General features: G+C 44.1%; 1 protein-coding gene and 1 pseudogene across 1 annotated transcript in view; both read left to right on the forward strand.

The window, feature by feature from the left end:
- The first annotated feature begins 1,143 nt into the window (after positions 1–1,143).
- Positions 1,144–18,506, forward strand: part of LOC126272905 (uncharacterized) — a 337,543-nt gene continuing 320,180 nt past the window's right edge. The window contains exon 1 of the mRNA XM_049976169.1: positions 1,144–1,277. Within this exon, the coding sequence (XP_049832126.1) occupies positions 1,239–1,277 (39 nt within the window). The 5' untranslated portion in view covers positions 1,144–1,238. The remainder of the gene's footprint in view (positions 1,278–18,506) is intronic.
- Positions 7,736–7,853, forward strand: LOC126274399 (5S ribosomal RNA; annotated as a pseudogene).

The raw sequence follows: 18,506 nt of genomic DNA on the forward strand, positions 1-18,506 counted from the left end.
TCTTATCTCCCATTTCGTCTTCATCTACATCCTCTTCCATTTCCATAACAATGTCCTGAAGTACATCGCCCTTGTATAAACCCTCTATATACTCCTTCCACCTTTCTGCTTTCCCTTCTTTGCTTAGAACTGGGTTTCCACCTGAGCTCTTGATATTCATACAAGTGGCTCTCTTTTCTCCAAAGGTCTCTTTAATTTTCCTGTAGGCAGTATCTATCTTACCCCTAGTGAGGTAAGCCTCTACATCCTTACATTTGTCCTCTAGCCATCCGTGCTTAGCCATTTTGCTCTTCCTGTGGATCTCATTTTTGAGACGTTTGTATTACTTTTTTCCTGCTTCATTTACTGCATTTTTATATTTTCTCCTTTCACCAATTAAATTCAATATTTCTTCTATTACCCAAGGATTTCTACTGGCCCTCGTCTTTTTACCTGCTTGATCCTCTGCTGCCTTCACTATTTCATTCCTCAAAGCTACCCATTCTTCTGCTACTGTATTTCTTTCCCCAATTCCTGTCAGTTGTTCCATTATGCTCCAGTTCCCATCTCCTTAAGTTCCCACCTTTTTGCAATTTCTTCAGTTTTAATCTATAGTCCATAACCAATAGATTGTGGTCGGAGTCCTCATCTGCCCCTGGAAATGTCATATAATTTAAAACCTGGTTCCTAAATCTCTGTCTTACCATTATATAATCTATCTTAAACCTGTCAGAATCTCCAGGCTTCTTCCATGTATACAACCTTCTTTTATGATTCTTGAACCAAGTGTTAGCTGTGATGAAGTTATGCTCTGTGCAAAATTCTACCAGGCGGCTTCCTCTTTCATTTCTTAGGCCCAGTCCATATGCACCTGCTACGTTCCCTTTACGTGCTGCAGAATTCTACAACTGAAGTGGCTTGCGACGTATTGATGTATTCGTAGATTCAGATGCAGGTGTAGATGTTTTCAACGTTGTCATTTCCGACTGGGTGAGACCCCCCGTAGTGCGAACGCGGACTGCTCGGTGGGAAATTCCTGCGCCAGCGGCGCGTCCGTGTGATGGTGGTGAGGCGTCGGCGCGCACCCCTCCCAGAGGGGGGGCAGAGCCGGAGGTACCGTACGCCGGCCGGCCGCCAGGTGCGGCGGCCTGGTTCCGCACAGTGCTGCGACGGCCGACGACCTGCGTGGCCACCGCGATCCACTTGCTGCCACCTTGAACCCAGCGAAGGACGCGCGCCGGCCGCCCATTCTCAAGGACATGGCGCTCCTCAGGGGACCCTGCTGCTGCCTGCTCGCGGTAAGTCTGCGCCCGGCCCACATCTGCAAGGGTGCATTTCGCTAGCGCATTCTGCACCTCCGTTCTACTCTAAAAGCTTCCGTTCGATTTCTGGGTCAGGACGGCAGCTAGATGTTATCCTCCACCCCTCGCCTAGCCCGTTCGCGGATGTTACGAGAAAGAAATCTAACTGCTCGTACGCTTCGTGATGTTTCCTAATCTCTCTTATTTTAATACTGACTTTTTAATTTATTCCTTTACTTATTTAATCTTGCAGTATTAGAGCCATCAGGCATTCTGTTACAACTAACCAAGGTTTCTGCATAATTTACATTCTAAAAGAAAACGTTGTCCATTATAAGCTGTGTTATACTTTATTACGAGGCGTATTCGGAAAGTAGGGTGCGATTTGGCGCGAAATGGAAACCTCTGTGAAAATCCGATGGACCTTTGCAAAGATGTGATGGGCGGCGTCTTTAGTGTGCCTGTCGATCGCTTCACGTCGCTCTTTTCAGTTCAGAGCCCAAAGTGATCGTGCAGAAATGCCTACAAGAACAGTGTCTCCGGCCAAGTATGTGGATCTGGGCCGGCTGCTGTGGCCGAGCGGTTCTAGGCACTTCAGTCTGGAACCGCGCGACTGCTACGGTCGCAGGTTCGAGTCCTGCCTCGGGCATGGATGTGTGTGATGTCCTTAGGCTAGTTAGGTTTAAGTAGTTCTAAGTTCTAGGGGACTGACGACCTCAGATGTTAAGTCCCATAATGCTCAGAGCCATTTTTTATGGATCTGGTGAGAGATTTCGCCTGAAACTATACAGCCCACATAACATAAGTGTTACGCGTTTCTTCCTTCAAGACAATTTTCAACCGCGTTCTGCAGGGGCAATGAAGACGCTCCTGCAGCGTTTTCGATGGGAAGTGTTTGATCACCCATAGTGCAGCCTTTAATTGGCTCACTCCAGAGTTTATCTCTGCTCGCCTGATCCGCTGGCCACGAAGATAACATTTTGGCAAAACCAACGAAAGGCAGACCAGTGTAGAGAACTGGAGGAAAGCACAGGCTGCTGATTTCTGTCATAAGTGTACTGGAAAGTTTGTACAAGGCCACGACAAACCTCTAAGTCGGAGCAGTTACTATTTAGAGAGGTAGCTACAAGATGTGGCTAACTTTTGTGCATAAAAAGTTTTTGGTTTGACTGTGGTTTTAATTTCTCGACCGATCGGACCTTACTTTCCGAACAGGCCTCGTAAAATAGTACTATCAGCTAACTTCGGCCGTGAGTCATTATCAAGCACATTTGCTATGTCGTGTATACGTATCGTGATATAGCAAATGTGGTTGATAATGCCTCACGGCCGAAGTTAGCTAATAGAACGATTTTAATAAAACACAATACAGTCTACAACGGACAATGTATTGTTTTATTAAGCACTTAGATGCTGTGGATACCCACATAAGCAAAATTTACATTACTTTCAGCACATTAAGAACTTTGTAAGGTACTTTTAATGTCCACCATTCATAAATTACTATGACTAAATAGCGCAGAAGAAACACAGGCAGGTGGGTTTAAACTATCAGCACTGGCTACAAGTGATGGATCCGAAAGAAGAGGGGTGGGATGGGGAGAGAAAGTGTAACTTAATAAAACACAAATAACAGAGGTAGGTAAAAAGAAAGTAGTGTAACTGACTGAGAAGTAAAACTATAGAGAAGCGCACCTGTGAGAAGACAGAAGTATTTGCTTTGCTATTTGACGGAGGGAGATTGACAAAATACGTTGAATTTTTGCATAAACGCTGACATCACGGTACTGAACTGTGCGCAGAGTGCAGGGTAGCTTGTTCCAGACTCCGGCAACTACAACAGATAATGAGTCAGCGAATTTTTTGAAACAATGTTCATCTACAAATGCGCATTGTGTGGTATTTTATTGCTAAACCCAGTCTCTGTATCAAGCAGTAACCTTGTACGTTACATTTCTCTCTGGGAGCCACCTTTTTCAAGCCGACAGCACAACGTTCTTATCATTGTAGACGATTTCTATGCCATTCGCAGGTATTGTGATAAGTTGCAATTCTATATCTGATAAACGACGTCTATAAATCGACACCTTTAAATGGCGTCACAATGAATTGTTGCTTTAATGAGGTTGTGATTCGGAGTTATTAAATATTTTTTAAAATTCGTGATTTAGTACAATATCTGCATGTCACCATATTAAAACTGCCAGTTTCTGTCAAATAACGGACCATCCTGAAACATAAACAATGATAATTACAAGACACGATTCATGATTACTTTTATTTAGATCAGTGCTTCGCCCTGTTAACAATGTTAATTACAAGACACGATTCATGATTACTTTTATTTAGATCAGTGCTTCGCCCTGTTAACATATGGCCTAATGTAAAATTTGAGAAACTTTCGAGCAATCTGTAATTTTTGTGGAGTTGACGGGAACATTGATCTAGATACATGTGATCGAGACAGGATGCATATCCCGTAATTAATGTCCAGTTATAGGTCACAGGATGCTCTGCTGTTTGGCCAAAAGTGGTACTTCTAGTAAAGTATGCGTATTGTGGCAAATCACTATGTTTCAAAGTAATTACTCTTCGAGCAGCGTTCGGGACTAGCCCACAACGAATCTTACACTCGCACATCCAAGTAGCTGTGTTACTTTAGTCATGGGGAAAACTTGAAATATATAATCATGTAAATGCGTGGTAACCTGTTCAAGTCTCAGCAAGTGACCAATTCTACTCAAGCCACGCTTTTTGGTTCTAAGCTGTGTACGTTATTCAGTTCAACAATGGTTCAAAAATATTGACCTGAGAAACATCAAATGAATCATTAATTTAGTTTTATAATTCTTTATCCAGAAGTGCAAACCACGCTCAACGCCAGGGTGAATTTATCGATCCAGTCTCCAATTTGACTGAGTAGTACGTAGGTGAGCAGCTTACTGGTGATACTACACCGCGAATAAAACTTTCCATAGTTCAACAAACGTGGTATTAAATGGGTAGCCGTCTCGTTGATCTCACAAATAAAATGAAGGAACTGGTTTTCGCACAATTGCTGCTTCCCACCGAACAGGAATCAGTAACAAGGAAGTGGGACCATTCTGCTATCTTTTCTGTTTACGGGGCTCATCGAATCTAATCAGTCTGCTTTTATTCAAAGATATTCTTTATTTATTTTCAACACTGGAAACATATTTCCATGGGTTCTTGCCTTCGTAGTCCTGTAGCTCTTCGGATCCTCAGCTAACAAAAAAAAATAATTCTAAAACCAAAACTGCAGTCATCAGACGCTGCTTTATAGTATTACCTGCCAACAATCTTAATAGTGGGCTAGCCTGCGTAATGACCTGAGCCACAAAAGAAGACAAAGAAAACTTCTCGTTTCATGCACCTATGTTAAACCAATTATCACAGTAACTTAAATCATATCGCTGTCACTCATATGTGCCTCTAGTAAATTCACTATCCATTTAAATTTTACAGCAGTCGTTTATCGCCTGAAAATAATATTCGACTTACTTTATATATATGTCTGATTAAAAAGAAGTCATAATAATGAACTGTCAACAGTTGCTTATGAAGAAAAACTCGCTACCACGTTAGATCGAAACTTTATATTGCCTGATGATGGTCGCTTCAATCTAAATTGGCAATGAATCGAGATTTATGTCAACAACAGTTCATGGTTGCTCTTAAATATGACTTTCTTTAAATATTTATGAGCTGTTGATCATCTCCTGCGCAACATATATTGTGTCACGTGTTTCAGTTCTGGCTCCTTAGAGATCATAAGCAAATTAATTAAACAAATGAATTAACAAAATATAATTTCAGCTTGAAATTAAATAACTATTTCGAAGAAAGTAGCAGTATTCAGTCGGGTGATCGGGATCTACTACAGAACATCATCAAAGTCTTCGACCAGGAGGAAATTTATTTCTTATAATGGCGGACACTGAATCCGTATTCAGCTGGTGTCAGGCAAATCGAGGCTGCTAAATAAAATATTTTGATTGACTTAACTCAGCAGCAACATTTATGCTGCTTCTGAAAACAAGACCGCACATTATCCCGCTTTATCAGTTGAGTGTACCGTATTATTTTGCCCTCTACAGTGGGATAGGGGAACTCGTGGCGGAACGGGATACTTAATGTTTAACAATTTCTGTAAAGTAAGGGAACACAAGGAAACCCTTCTTAAAGTGATAAAAAGCACCTTGTAGTGTAACCTAATGTACCTTATTTTAAAATCACTTAAAACAATACATTTTGCATTTTTTACAATTTTTCAGAGAAAGTCTTGCATATTTCTCGTTCCGCGCCACCCACGGGGCAGAATGGGATAAGGGTATTTTTTGTTAAATTATTGCATAAACGTTGAATTTGAATTATGAATATCGTACTAAACTATGAAAAAATTTTGTATAACAGGCAATTCAGACTAAGGAATGTGTAATTCAAACAATTTAAAAAAAGTGATTCTTCAAAATAAGAAAATATTTTAATGTCAGCCTGAAAAATGTACAATGCTTAATAACCACCAAACCACTAACTACTAGCCCTTTCGACAATAGTCAAAAATCAGTATTTACTCTTCATGAATTGTGTGACCACTCAGGCATGCGGCCCAGCCCTCATTAGATACGGAGTAGAAGTCCCCACAGTAGAGACACTCGGCATCCTCTCTCATTCTCTATTCTCCATCATCGTCTTCATTTTATTTTTATTAAAGTCTTTGATGTCCTCTGTTTTGGTTTTTTTTTTGGGTGTACTGTCTGATATTTTTACCTTAAGTTACATTGCACCTGACGTCTCTGTCCTGACATTGTTTATATTTGTGCACCCTCCTCCTTTCTGTAGGCTTACTTTACGTGCGACAGCATTCTGCAGTTCCTTCTTATAAGGAGAATCTGTTAATACGACGGTTTTTCCTTTCCGTCTTGTAGTTCGCCGAGTATTTTGATGGATTGGTGGGATTGGAATGACAGCCTCGGGCGATATTTGGAAAGCTGAGTTGTTCGGCGAACGTAGCTGGTTGGGAGAGTCTGGCATCCATGAACATCCAGGCTGGGTTTGCTTTCTACTTGCATCAAAATATGACGGGGCAGAACGGGACGCTATCCCATTCTGCCCCGTCCCATTCCGCCCCAAGAGCACTTTTGAGGTTAAAAACTTTTATGGAGTGTAATAACTGACTTATTTAAACGCATTAAATAACTAAAGTGTCACAAATGCCATGTCCTTTAAGGGAATGTGTCATTTTAGGGTAAACAATTAACAATTAACAGCTTACTTGGCGTTGAAATGCACCAAACGTTAGAACAAAGCAAGCGGTAACGTGACAGACAACAATTCACTTAGATCTCGCACTTCAAACTAAATCAGAATGGCTGCCCATTCGGAGAAATAGTTACATGGCCATACAACAGGTTGCAACACTGTCCAGTCTAGAAAAGAGCAATTTCCCATTGTGCCCCGCTATCCCGTCCTGCCCCGAGTTCACCTACAACGGTACTGTGACGTAAGGATTTCAGTGTGTACCAGAACTGCAGCTGTATACCTGCAAACAAATGACTTTATAATTTAATTTATTTTGTAGTGGTGGTAATCGAAACATTATAATTACCCGTCTCAGAAAATGGTGACTGGTGAATAAAACTAAACGGTAAACATTATAGCACGAGGAAATTTCAGTGAAATCCGAAGCATCACATTTTGAAACGGCGTAATGTAATATTCACGTGTGTATTTTGCAGCAACTGCAGATGTTAAATACATTTTATTCTGGAAAGTAATTTTTAGGGGTGCGTCAGTTATAGGGCGTCGCTCCATTGGTCGCTTTTCCTTTTGAAGAGGCAGTTTCAGTTTCCCGCGAGTCCTCATTCTGGCGGCGTCCCGACACGTCGCGGGAGCGGCTGGACTAGTTCTGCTTCTTCCGCGAACGGCTGCCACTGACTGCATCGAGCACGTCACGATCCGCCGGCGTCAGCTGTCTGTTTCGCAATGAGGGCGCCGTCCAGCAGCCAGCCGGCGAGTAAAGCGCAGTCGAACCTCTCTGAGTTCCTTTCAAAACAACAATAAATTCCTTGTAATACTTGAGCTTGCCCCGGCGTATCGAATGTTCAAACAGGCGAATACAACCGCGTGTAATGTCCTCTACAATTACCGAATCAAAAGAAGATTTCATTTATTATAGAACAATCTCCTTTCCTGAAGTAGCACGCCGATCCAGTGGCTTGCTACAGTGTTCCAAAAAGGTCCTCAAACATGATCATATTATTTTTTAACAAACCGCACTAGCAGTTCCTAATTGCTACTATGTAAGACACAAAAGTTATAAACCTGCAGTATAAATCATTACATACAAGGCGACACACACAGTTAATAAAAGCTCTACCAGTGAAAATGATAACTGTGCCGAAAACGATTACAGCTCCCTAAGTTACCCCTATGGCAACGGCCTTGCCGGAGTGGATACACCGGTTCCCGTGAGATCACCGAAGTTAAGCGCTCTCGGGCGTGGTCGGCACTTGGATGGGTCACCATCCAGGCCGCCATGCGCTGTTGCCATTTTTCGGGGTGCACTCAGCCTCGTGATGCCAATTGAGGAGCTACTCGACCGACTAGTAGCAGCTTCGGTAAAGGATAACGTCAAAACGACCGGGAGAGCGGTGTGCTAACCACAAGCCCCTGCTATTCACGTCTTCAAATGAGGACGAAACGGCGGTCGGATGGTGCCGATGGGCCACTTGTGGCCTGAAGACGGAGTGAGCGAAGTTACACCTATACTCGGTACACCGCAGTGCACACGTACATGATAAGCGGTAGCGACATACAACTGGTTATGTAAAGTATTCTGTGTATTAAGAGGTACATAGAAAAATTATTCAGATCATCTATAACATTCACTTCAGTTTACAGCGACACACTTGACCTACAGCCGTTAAAGAAACTCACGCGCTCCTAAAAAAGTACATCTTAGAAAAGCTTACATAAAATAACGGGATCACTCTCACCAGATTAGACATCCCAGGGAAAACTTGTTAATGACTTCTAGCGCCGTTATTCTCAGAATTCTGTTTGAATTTATCTGATTTATCTGCAAAGCGCCACATATGATTACGGGGCCCTCCTTTTCAACGTAACAACATTCACTTAATTTTATTTTTAACTCTCCCAAAGCGCGGCCACTAGCATTAGCAAGTCAGTCTCAGCTATTCCGAGATTAATAAAATGCTGTCCAACCAGATTCAATGGGATTTCAGTGTACTGATGAGATTCGCATAATGCCTCTGGTGAAAATGAATGCGCTTCACCAGTCGCTGCAAGGCACGACGAGCGCCCACGTAGCTCGAGGCCAAGAGTTTGCGATTCGCTCGGCGGTAAACTTGCGTCGGTCGGCCAAGCACCATCCAAAGCGAACGATTACGACTAAATGCAAGAGTGCATCACTGTAGCTATCGCCTCCACTCATGTGAACTCCAACCAAAGAAATCACCCCATCTGACAAGTGGCATAAACACTTGTTGCAACGCATCGCAAGCACAACCAACTGGTCAACAGCTGAGACGTGGTGGTCAGGACAAAGAGTCTACATTACAAGTCTCTTGCTGTCTCTGACATCATATCTAGATATATGTGTGACACGCACTCACTACGTTTATTGTATCAAAAAAAAAAAGGTTCAAATGGCTCTGAGCACTATGGGACTTAACATCTATGGTCCTCAGTCCCCTAGAACTTAGAACTACTTAAACGTAACTAACCTAAGGACATCACACAACACCCAGCCATCACGAGGCAGAGAAAATCCCTGACCCCGCCGGGAATCGAACCCGGGAACCCGGGCGTGGGAAGCGAGAACGCTACCACACGACCTTATTGAATCAACTGGGCTTTAAAAATAGTTTTGTTTGTAACGGAAATCAAACCGATGCTCCCAGTCGATACTGGGCGTCGCACTAAAGACGCAATGAGCGTTATTTGTTGGGGCTGACAGCAGCTATACAGCGAAAAAACGAAATGGCAAACATCTGACGAAACGTCAGAGAAAATGCTCGTGACGACACTTACGGCAGACACACCGATACGTATTTTTTATTTTGACATCTGAGCAGAACTTACACAGCCATCATTATACGAATAAATTTTAACAAAAGGAAGAGCAATGTACGCGTAGGATTTGATACACTGTGCATCAATATCAACGTCAGCATAAAATTACTGTAGAATCGTGTTTTCTTCAAAAGAAAAGGCATATAAAAATCGTATACTTTAAAGTCTTCCAAGCATATCAGTATCTGATGACACATGTTACCCATGGTGACCAGAAGTTGTGTGTGTTCGGGCATAAAAAAGATGCAGTTTACCTTCTTCTGCAGTCGCACAATAGAGATACGACCAGACCAGTACGATATAGATACTTCCTGTGACAGCCGCGGTTGAGGATGAGTCCCCTTGCAGTGTTCTTGAGTCTTCTGGAGCGTCGATATTTTTTGTGCCAGATGTAAATAATCAGCACTGGATTCACTTTGGCATAAACTTTGCAATCATTACAATGAGAGATCTCTCTCCATTCTGTGTTTCCACTTCTCTCTGGTTGTTAATTTGCTAGCGTTTAAAGAGTCTGAAGCAAATAAGTCCAAGTGCCTCCTCTCCCTCATAGACTGCTGCTTTCACTAGCTCGTCTACCATTTCATCCCCAAGAATGCGACTGTGCGCTTTTACTCAGTACAACGTAAGTCCATGATTCGTAGGTTGTGATCTGTAATATCAGATTCATTGTCGATATGGATTCCGGAAGGATAACAAACTTATGGCCCACGCGCTCCTAGACGTACTGAAGAGCAGAGTACCGCTTGCTCACTGTCTTCTACACCGAAGGCAGTGAACGAGCTTTATTCTGCTGTACCAAAAGCTCTCACAGATATAACTTGTTTCAGACAAGAGGTCTTACAAAGTGTTCAATGACAGCGTCCTCCGTTCCCCAATCACCTTCTCTGATATCGCTGTAGATATTCGGAGGAAAGGTACTGCACTAAACTCTTACACGCTGTTTAACCAAATCTGCCTATCGTCTCTCATAATTTCTGTCCCGACACTGACAACGTTGAATGTTTATGGAAAAAGTTCAAGGCAATCGTAAAATGCGTTTAGGCAGGTACGTGCCGAGTAAAACTGTGAGGGACGGGAAAAACCCACCGTGGTTCAACAACAAAGTTAGGAAACTACTACGAAAGCAAAGAGAGCCTCACCGCAAATTTAAACGCAGCCAAAACCTCTCAGTCAAACAGATGCTAAACGATGTCAAAGTTAGAGTAAGGAGGGCTACGCATGAAGCGTTCAGTGAATTCGAAATTAAAAATCTATGTACCGACTTGACAGAAAATCATAGGAAGTTCTGGTCTTACGTTACATCAGTAAGTGGATCGAAACAGCATATCCAGACACTCTGCGATGATAATGGCATTGAAACAGAGGATGACACGCGTATTACCCTCCTGCACCCACCGATTCCATATTCTGTTAACGGTCATTGGATCTCGACGAACGCGAGCAACAATGTCGCGATACGATACACCGCAATCGCGATAGGCTACAATCCGACCTTTATCAAAGTCGGAAACGTGATGGTACGCATTTCTCCTCCTGACACGAGGGATCACAATAACGTTTCTCCATACAACGCCGGTGAACTGCTGTTTGTGCACGAGAAATCGGTTGGAAACTTTACTCATGTCAGCACGTTGTAGGTGTCGCCACCGGCGCCAACCCTGTGTGAATGCTCTGAAAGCTAATCATTTACATATCACAGCATCTTCTTCCTGTCGTTTAAATTTCGCGTCTGTGGCACGCCATGTTCGTGGTGTAGCAATTTTAATGGCCAGTAGTGTAGATAATATTTGCAGATAATGAGAAGAGCAGCTGAATACGCGTTGTTCGCTAAGACGGAGAAGTGCGCAGGCACACTTACACTTGTTTACTTTAGCGGAAACCGTAAACAAGAAGAAGGAGGGGGAGGAACGGAGTTACGGTATAGCGTGTTTGGCATGGCCCCGAACGGCCGACGGCCGCGGTAAGTACGGTGACAAACGACGGGAGGCCGGTTCGCCGAACTGGGACGTGCTCCCCCCCACCGACGCGGCATTCCTCCGCCCACGCCTCGCGGGCTGCGCCGGCGCCACAATACGACCGTCCGCGGGGTCAGCCGCCAGCCGCCCGGGCCCTCACCACACACACACACCCGCTCAGCCGCAGGTGCGCGCCAAACTTCCGCATTGTTGCGCGCCGTACGTCAGCCGCAGCGCCGCCTCCGCCGCTACCAGCCTCCCTGTCCCGTGCAGGAGCGGGCAGACCGCGTTATGCTGCGCAATGCTCCACTGCGAGGGCCCCCACTGGCGCGCCAGCGTGACACACCGGTTGTCGGCACGCTCCTCTGCTCTACATCTGTAGCGCCTGTCGCCGAGTCGCCCGTCTCGCTGGGGATGGGAAAAACCGACCTGTTAAAACCAATACCGGTATTTTAGTTCCAAATAAACAGTATTTTTCGGTATTTCTTGGATGTATGTTAAAACATGTGTTTTATGTATACAGGGTGTTACAAAAAGGTACGGCCAAACTTTCAGGAAACATTCCTCACACACAAAGAATGAAAATATGTTATGTGGACATGTATCCGGAAACGCTTACTTTCCATGTTAGAGCTCATTTTATTACTTCTCTTCAAATCACATTAATCATGCAATGGAAACACACAGCAACAGAACATACCAGCGTGACTTCAAACACTTTGTACAGGAAATGTTCAAAATGTCCTCCGTTAGCGAGCATACATGCATCCACCCTCCGTCGCGTGGAATACCTGATGCGCTGATGCAGCCCTGGAGAATGGCGTATTGGATCACAGCCGTCCACAACAATAGCACGAAGAGTCTCTACATCTGGTACCGGGGTTGTGTAGACAAGAGCTTTCAAATGCCCCTGTAACTGAAAGTCAAGAGGGTTGAGGTCAGGAGAACGTGGAGGCCATGGAATTGGTCCGCCTCTACCAATCCATCAGTCAACGAATCTGTTGTTGAGAAGCATACGAATACTTCGATTGAAATGTGCAGGAGCTCCATCGTGCATGAACCACGTGTCGTGCATGAACCACGTGTTGTGTCGTACTTGTAAAGGCACATGTTCTAGCAGCACAGGTAGAGTATCCCGTATGAAATCATGATAACGTGCTCCATTGAGCGAAGGTGGAAGAACATGGGGCACCATCAAGACATCACCAACAATGCCTGTCCAAACGTTCACAGAAAATCTGTGTTGATGACGTGATTGCACAATTGCGTGCGGATTCTCGTCAGCCCACACATGTTGATTGTGAAAATTTACAATTTGATCACGTTGGAATGAAGCCTCATCCGTAAAGAGAATGAGGATTGACACATCGTTGGATGAACCATTCGCATAAGTGTATCCGTGGAGGCCAATCAGCTGCTGATAGTGTCTGGACACGCTGTACGTGCTACGGAAACAACTGGTTCTCCCGTAGCACTCTCCATATAGTGACGTGGTCAACGTTACCTTGTACAGCAGCAACTTCTCTGACGCTGACATTAGGGTTATCGCCAACTGCACGAAGAATTGCCTCGCCCATTGCAGGTGTCCTCGTCGTTCTAGGTCTTCCCCAGTAGCAGGTCATGGCTGGAATGTTCCGTGCTCCCTAAGACGCCGATCAATTACTTCGAACGCCTTCCTGTCGGGACACCTTCGTTCTGAAAATGTGTCTCAATATAAACATATCGCACCACGGCTATTGCCCCATGCTAATCCATACATCAAATGGGCATCTGCCAACTGCGCATTTGTAAACATTGCACTGACTGTAAAACCACGTTCGTGATGAACACTAACCTGTTGATGCGACGTACTGATGTGCTTGATGTTAGTACTGTAGAGCAATGAGTCGCATTTCAACACAAGCACCGTAGTCAACATTATCTTCCTTCAGTTGGGCCAACTGACGGTGAATCGAGGAAGTACAGTACACACTGACGAAACTAAAATGAGCTCTAACATGGAAATTAAGCGATTCTGGACACATGTACACATAACATCTTTTCTTTATTTGTTTGTGAGGAATGTTTCCTGAAAGTTTGGCCGTACCTTTTTGTAACATCCTGTATTACTAATAAACAGGAAAAACATTGAAATGTCAATTACCCACAGAAGCAGTACTAAAACTTTTACTACATCTACATCCCTACTCTGCAATTCTCTCTTAGGGGCGTGGCAGAGGGTTCACCAATTCACAATAATTCGCTATTATTCCACTTTCGAACAGCGAGCGGAAAAAAACTGATAACTATATCTTTCCGTGCGAGTTCTGACTTCCCTTATTTTACACTCATGCTCATAAATTAAGGCTACCTGCAGAATGTGGTGTCACACAACGTGGCGCTACACAAAACTGGCGCTAATAGCATAGGCACATAGGGAACACACACGACACAGATCTGTAAGTTGCAATGGTACTTGAATTACGTAACCATTATGGTACCTCCCCTGAACCTCTCGATACCAATAATATTCTACTGTATTTCTGTTTCTGTTAACTACTTAACATATTTCTCAGACAACATTCAGATTTGATTTCACTTTTGATACATCGATATGTTTATATTGCAATGATATTATTTTTATGTGTATTCTTTCTTTTATCACTACGATCTTTGTCGTACTTGCAACTCTGATTTTTGGGCGCGTAAGCGATAGTTGGTTAGTTGTTAACTTGTTAGAGAGTCGGACCTTGAGAAAGTCAAGTGTTTGACGTCATGTTGGAAAGACCCATAACCTAGTCCCCTTATAAAATGTGAACTTTAACAGTGACTTTGAGAGAGATGTTTTCAAGTATGTTTTGTTTTTACGTGATATTGCAATTAAAAGGAAGTGTAACTTAAATTCGGAGTGCTGGGTTTTTTTTTTGTTTTTTTTTTTTTACATTGCCATTGTCCTGCAAAAGTGTTATCTTCAACAATGGTTTGTGAAGCGCATCTACAAAACTTTTCAATATCGCACAATAAAAGCTAGGCCTCCTTGCATCCGAGCTTGGAATCATCACCACCTAGATTTTCGACAATTGAGCCATGATTTTACAATGAGACCAGCGTGGGAAACACGAAAAGATGAGTGCCAAGTTTATTCATTATTACATAAAATGACTTTATTAACTGTGCTCTGATGACACCTGCCACATAATAACTTTGTTGTTGCCCGAAAATGCAGTATTTAGCAGCGTGCGCAACACCACAATCATTTTTAAATTCTGACCTTTGTTGTGGTAGGGCTGTTAGACTAATAAACGGAAAAAATTTCGAAATCTCAATTATCCACAGATGCAGTACTAAGATTTTTACTACATCTACATCCCTACTCGGCAGTTCTCTCTTAGGGACCTGGCAGAGGGTTCATCGATTCACCATAATTCGCTATTATTCCACTTTCGAACAGCGAGCGGAAAAAAACCGATAACTATATCTTTCCGTGCGAGCTCTGACGTCCCTTATTTTACACTCATGCTCATAAATTAAGGATAACTGCAGAATGTGGTGCCACACGACGTGCCACTACACAAAACTGGCGCTAATAGCATACACACATAGGGAACACACACGACACAGATCTGGAAGTCTGCGGTATTGGTGATAAGTTGAGAAAACCCTCCCGAAACACATGTGCTACAAAAAGCCACTGTTTCCTGCGCGTGTACCCCGACATCAATATGGGATATGACCACCGTGCACACGTACACAGGCCGCACAACGGGTTGGAATACTCTGTGTGGTGTCACTACCAGACACCACACTTGCTAGGTGGTAGCCTTTAAATCGGCCGCAGTATACGTCGGACCCGCGTGTCGCCACTATCAGTGATTGCAGACCGAGCGCCGCCACACGGCAGGTCTAGTCTAGAGAGACTCCCTAGCACTCGCCCCAGTTGTACAGCCGACTTTGCTAGCGATGGTTCACTGTCTAGATACGCTCTCACTTGCAGAGACGACAGTTTAGCATAGCCTTCAGCTACGTCATTGCTACGACCTAGCAAGGCACCCTATTCAGTTACTATAAGTACTAGCTTCTAGAATGTATTCTGAACAGACGTGCTTGATTGGGTTTAGGTCTGGCAAACAGGCAGGCCACTCCATCATGCACAGTCAAGAGCGACGTTCATCTTAATGGATTAAAGTTAAGTATCAAACTAATTACGTCGGCTTTCTAAATTCTCATTCCTTGTCATGTTCCAGACCTCACGTCAGTATAGTTCTTCCCTCCTCACGCCAGCCTGCGTGAGCTAAGACGCGTGCTTTTCGGCATCCACTCGTAACACGCTGTTGGCTCTTCAGCTAACACAAAACTCTGGAACAGGTGGTCGAGCAGCTGCTGGGGTATAGCCTCCCATTCCTGCACGAGTGCCTGTCGGAGATCCTGAAGTGTCGTAGTGGTTTGAAGACGTGCAGCGATACGTCGAACGAGAGCATCCCAGACGTGCTTGATGGGGTTTAGGTCTGGAGAACAGGCAGGCCACTCCATTCTCCTGGTATCTTCTGTTTCAAGGTACTCCTCAGCGATGGCAGCTCGGTGGGGCCGTGCGTTATCATCCATCAGGAGGAAGGTGGGACCCACTGTACCCCTGAAATGGCGGACGTACTGGTGTAAAATGACGTCCCGATTCACATGACCTGTTACAGTTCCTATGTCAAAGACATGCAAGGGTGTACGTGCACCAATCGTAATCCCACCCCACACCATCGAACCATGACCTCCGTACAGGTTCCTTTCAAGGACATTTAGGGGTTGGTATCTGGTTCCTGGTTCACACCAGATGAAAACCCGGCGACAATCACTGTTCAGACCATACCTGTATTCGTCCGTGAACCTAACCTGGGACCACTGTTCTAATGACCATGTACTGTGTTCTTGACGGGCTCTCCTGTGACCAGGGGTCAGTGAAATGCACCTTGCAGGTCTCCGGGCGAATAACTATGTCTGTTCAGTCATCTGTAGACTGTTTCAGTGGCTGCGATAAGGTCCTGAGCAATGCTCCTGCAGTACTCCGTCGCCGTCTGCGGGCACTGATGGTGAGATATCGGTCTTCTTGTGGTGTTGTACAGTGTGGACGTCCCGTACTGTACCGCCTGGACACGTTTCCTGCCTGCTAGAATCGTTGCCAGAATCTTGAGATCACGCTTTGTGGCACACGGAGGGCCCGTGCTACGACCTGCTGTGTTTGTCCAGCCTCCAGTCGCCATAGTACTCTACCCCCTCATAACGTCATCAATGTGTGTTCTTTGAGCCATTTTCAACACACAGTCACCATTAGCACATCTCAAAACGTCAGCACACCTACTCGCTGCCCCTTACTCTGACATGTGCCGACAAACTTCTGCGTATATGGACTGCTGCCAGCGCCACCGTGCGACGACCGCAGGTCAAATGCACCGGATGGTCATACCCCGAGGTGATTTAAACCCGCAAACCGCCCACCAGAGCCTTGTTTCACCATGTATCAGCATTATCCTTAATTTATGAGAATGAGTGTATTATCATGATCGTTTCTCCCTACGTATGTCGTCGTCCACAAAATTATTTTCGCAATAATGGGAGAAAGTTGGTGATTGAAAATTCGTGAGAAGAACCACCCATAACGACAAACGCCTTTGTTTTAATGATGTCCGCCCCAAGTCCTGTATCATGTCTGGGACACTCTCCTGTTTCCTATATGGTAAGGATCCCACACCGCGCAACGATATTCCAAAAGAAGACGCACAAGCATAGTATAGGCAGTCTCTTTGGTAGATCTGTTTCATTTTCTAAGTGTTCTGCCAATAAAACGCAGTCTTTGGTTCGCCTTCCCCACAACACTTTCAATACCGGTACGTTCTTTCCAATTTTAGTTGTCCGTAATTGTAATTCCTGGGTATTCGGTTGAATTTACGACCTTTAGATTTGACTGATTCATCGGGTAACCGAAGTTAAACGGATTCCTTTTAGCACTCATGTGGATGGCCTCATACTTCACATTATTTAGGGTCAATTGCCAATTTTCGCACAGCACAAATACCTTTTCTAAACCGTTTTGTAATTTTTTTCGATCTTCTGATTTCTTTACTAGACGATAAACGACAGCATCATCTGTAAACAATCTAAGATGGCTGCGCAAATTGTCTTCTAAATGTTTTATATAGGTAAGGAACAACAGCGGGCCTGTAACACTACACGGCCAACGCCAGAAATCACTTCCGTTTTACCCGAAGACCTGCCGTCAATTGCTACGAACTGTGACCTCACTGACAGGAAATCACGAGTCAAGTTGCATAAATGAGATGATATTCCGTAAATACGCAATTTGATTACAAGCGTGTTGCGAGGTACGAGGTCAAAACCCTTCTGGAAAGCTAGAAATAAGGAAGCAGTTTGGAAGACCTTGTCAGTTGCAGACAACACTTCTTCAATAACATTTTTTAAAGAACGAGCAATTTTTATTCGTAAAATCTGCATTGCTTCCAAATACTGCGCTATCGTACAAAACGAGGAAAACCAATTAGTTCTATTTTATAACAATGCCGACAGAAACGAGCAACAAACACATGGTGCGAGCTAAAGTACAACAGTGCTAAGACAATAATGCTCCTGTTACCATATGGCGTGGCCTATCATATGGAACCAGTGTACATTCAGTGTGCAAGATTTGCACACCATGTGTTCTATATGGTAATGTCTCACTGTCATCGTCGGACATCAATCGCATTACAGAATAGCACCGGCGCCGGCCGCTGTGACCGAGCGGTTGTAGCCACTTCAGTCCGGAACCGCGCTGCTGGTACAGTCGCAGGTTCGAATCCTGCCTCAGGCATGGATGTGTGTGATGTAGTTCTAAGTCTAGGGGACGGATGACCTCAGATATTAAGTCCCATTGTGTTTAGAGCCGTTTGAACCATTTTTTTTAATGGCACCATCTACAGCCTGGAATTATTTTACGAAGTACGGTACCAGTGAAGTTCAGAGCTCCATTTGCTTTAAAAGGTTAAAAGCAGGAGGAGCCACACCAAATTTGCGACATAATACAAGGAGAACACTTAAAACCTAAAGTTCATTCAACATTCACAATAAAAATAGAAAGCAGCTCCTCTGCTATATGTCTCTACACATCAAGCCTCTGTCTGCTTTTAGCCAT

This window comes from Schistocerca gregaria, chromosome 5, assembly GCF_023897955.1.
Source record: "Schistocerca gregaria isolate iqSchGreg1 chromosome 5, iqSchGreg1.2, whole genome shotgun sequence".
Taxonomy (NCBI): domain Eukaryota; kingdom Metazoa; phylum Arthropoda; class Insecta; order Orthoptera; family Acrididae; genus Schistocerca; species Schistocerca gregaria.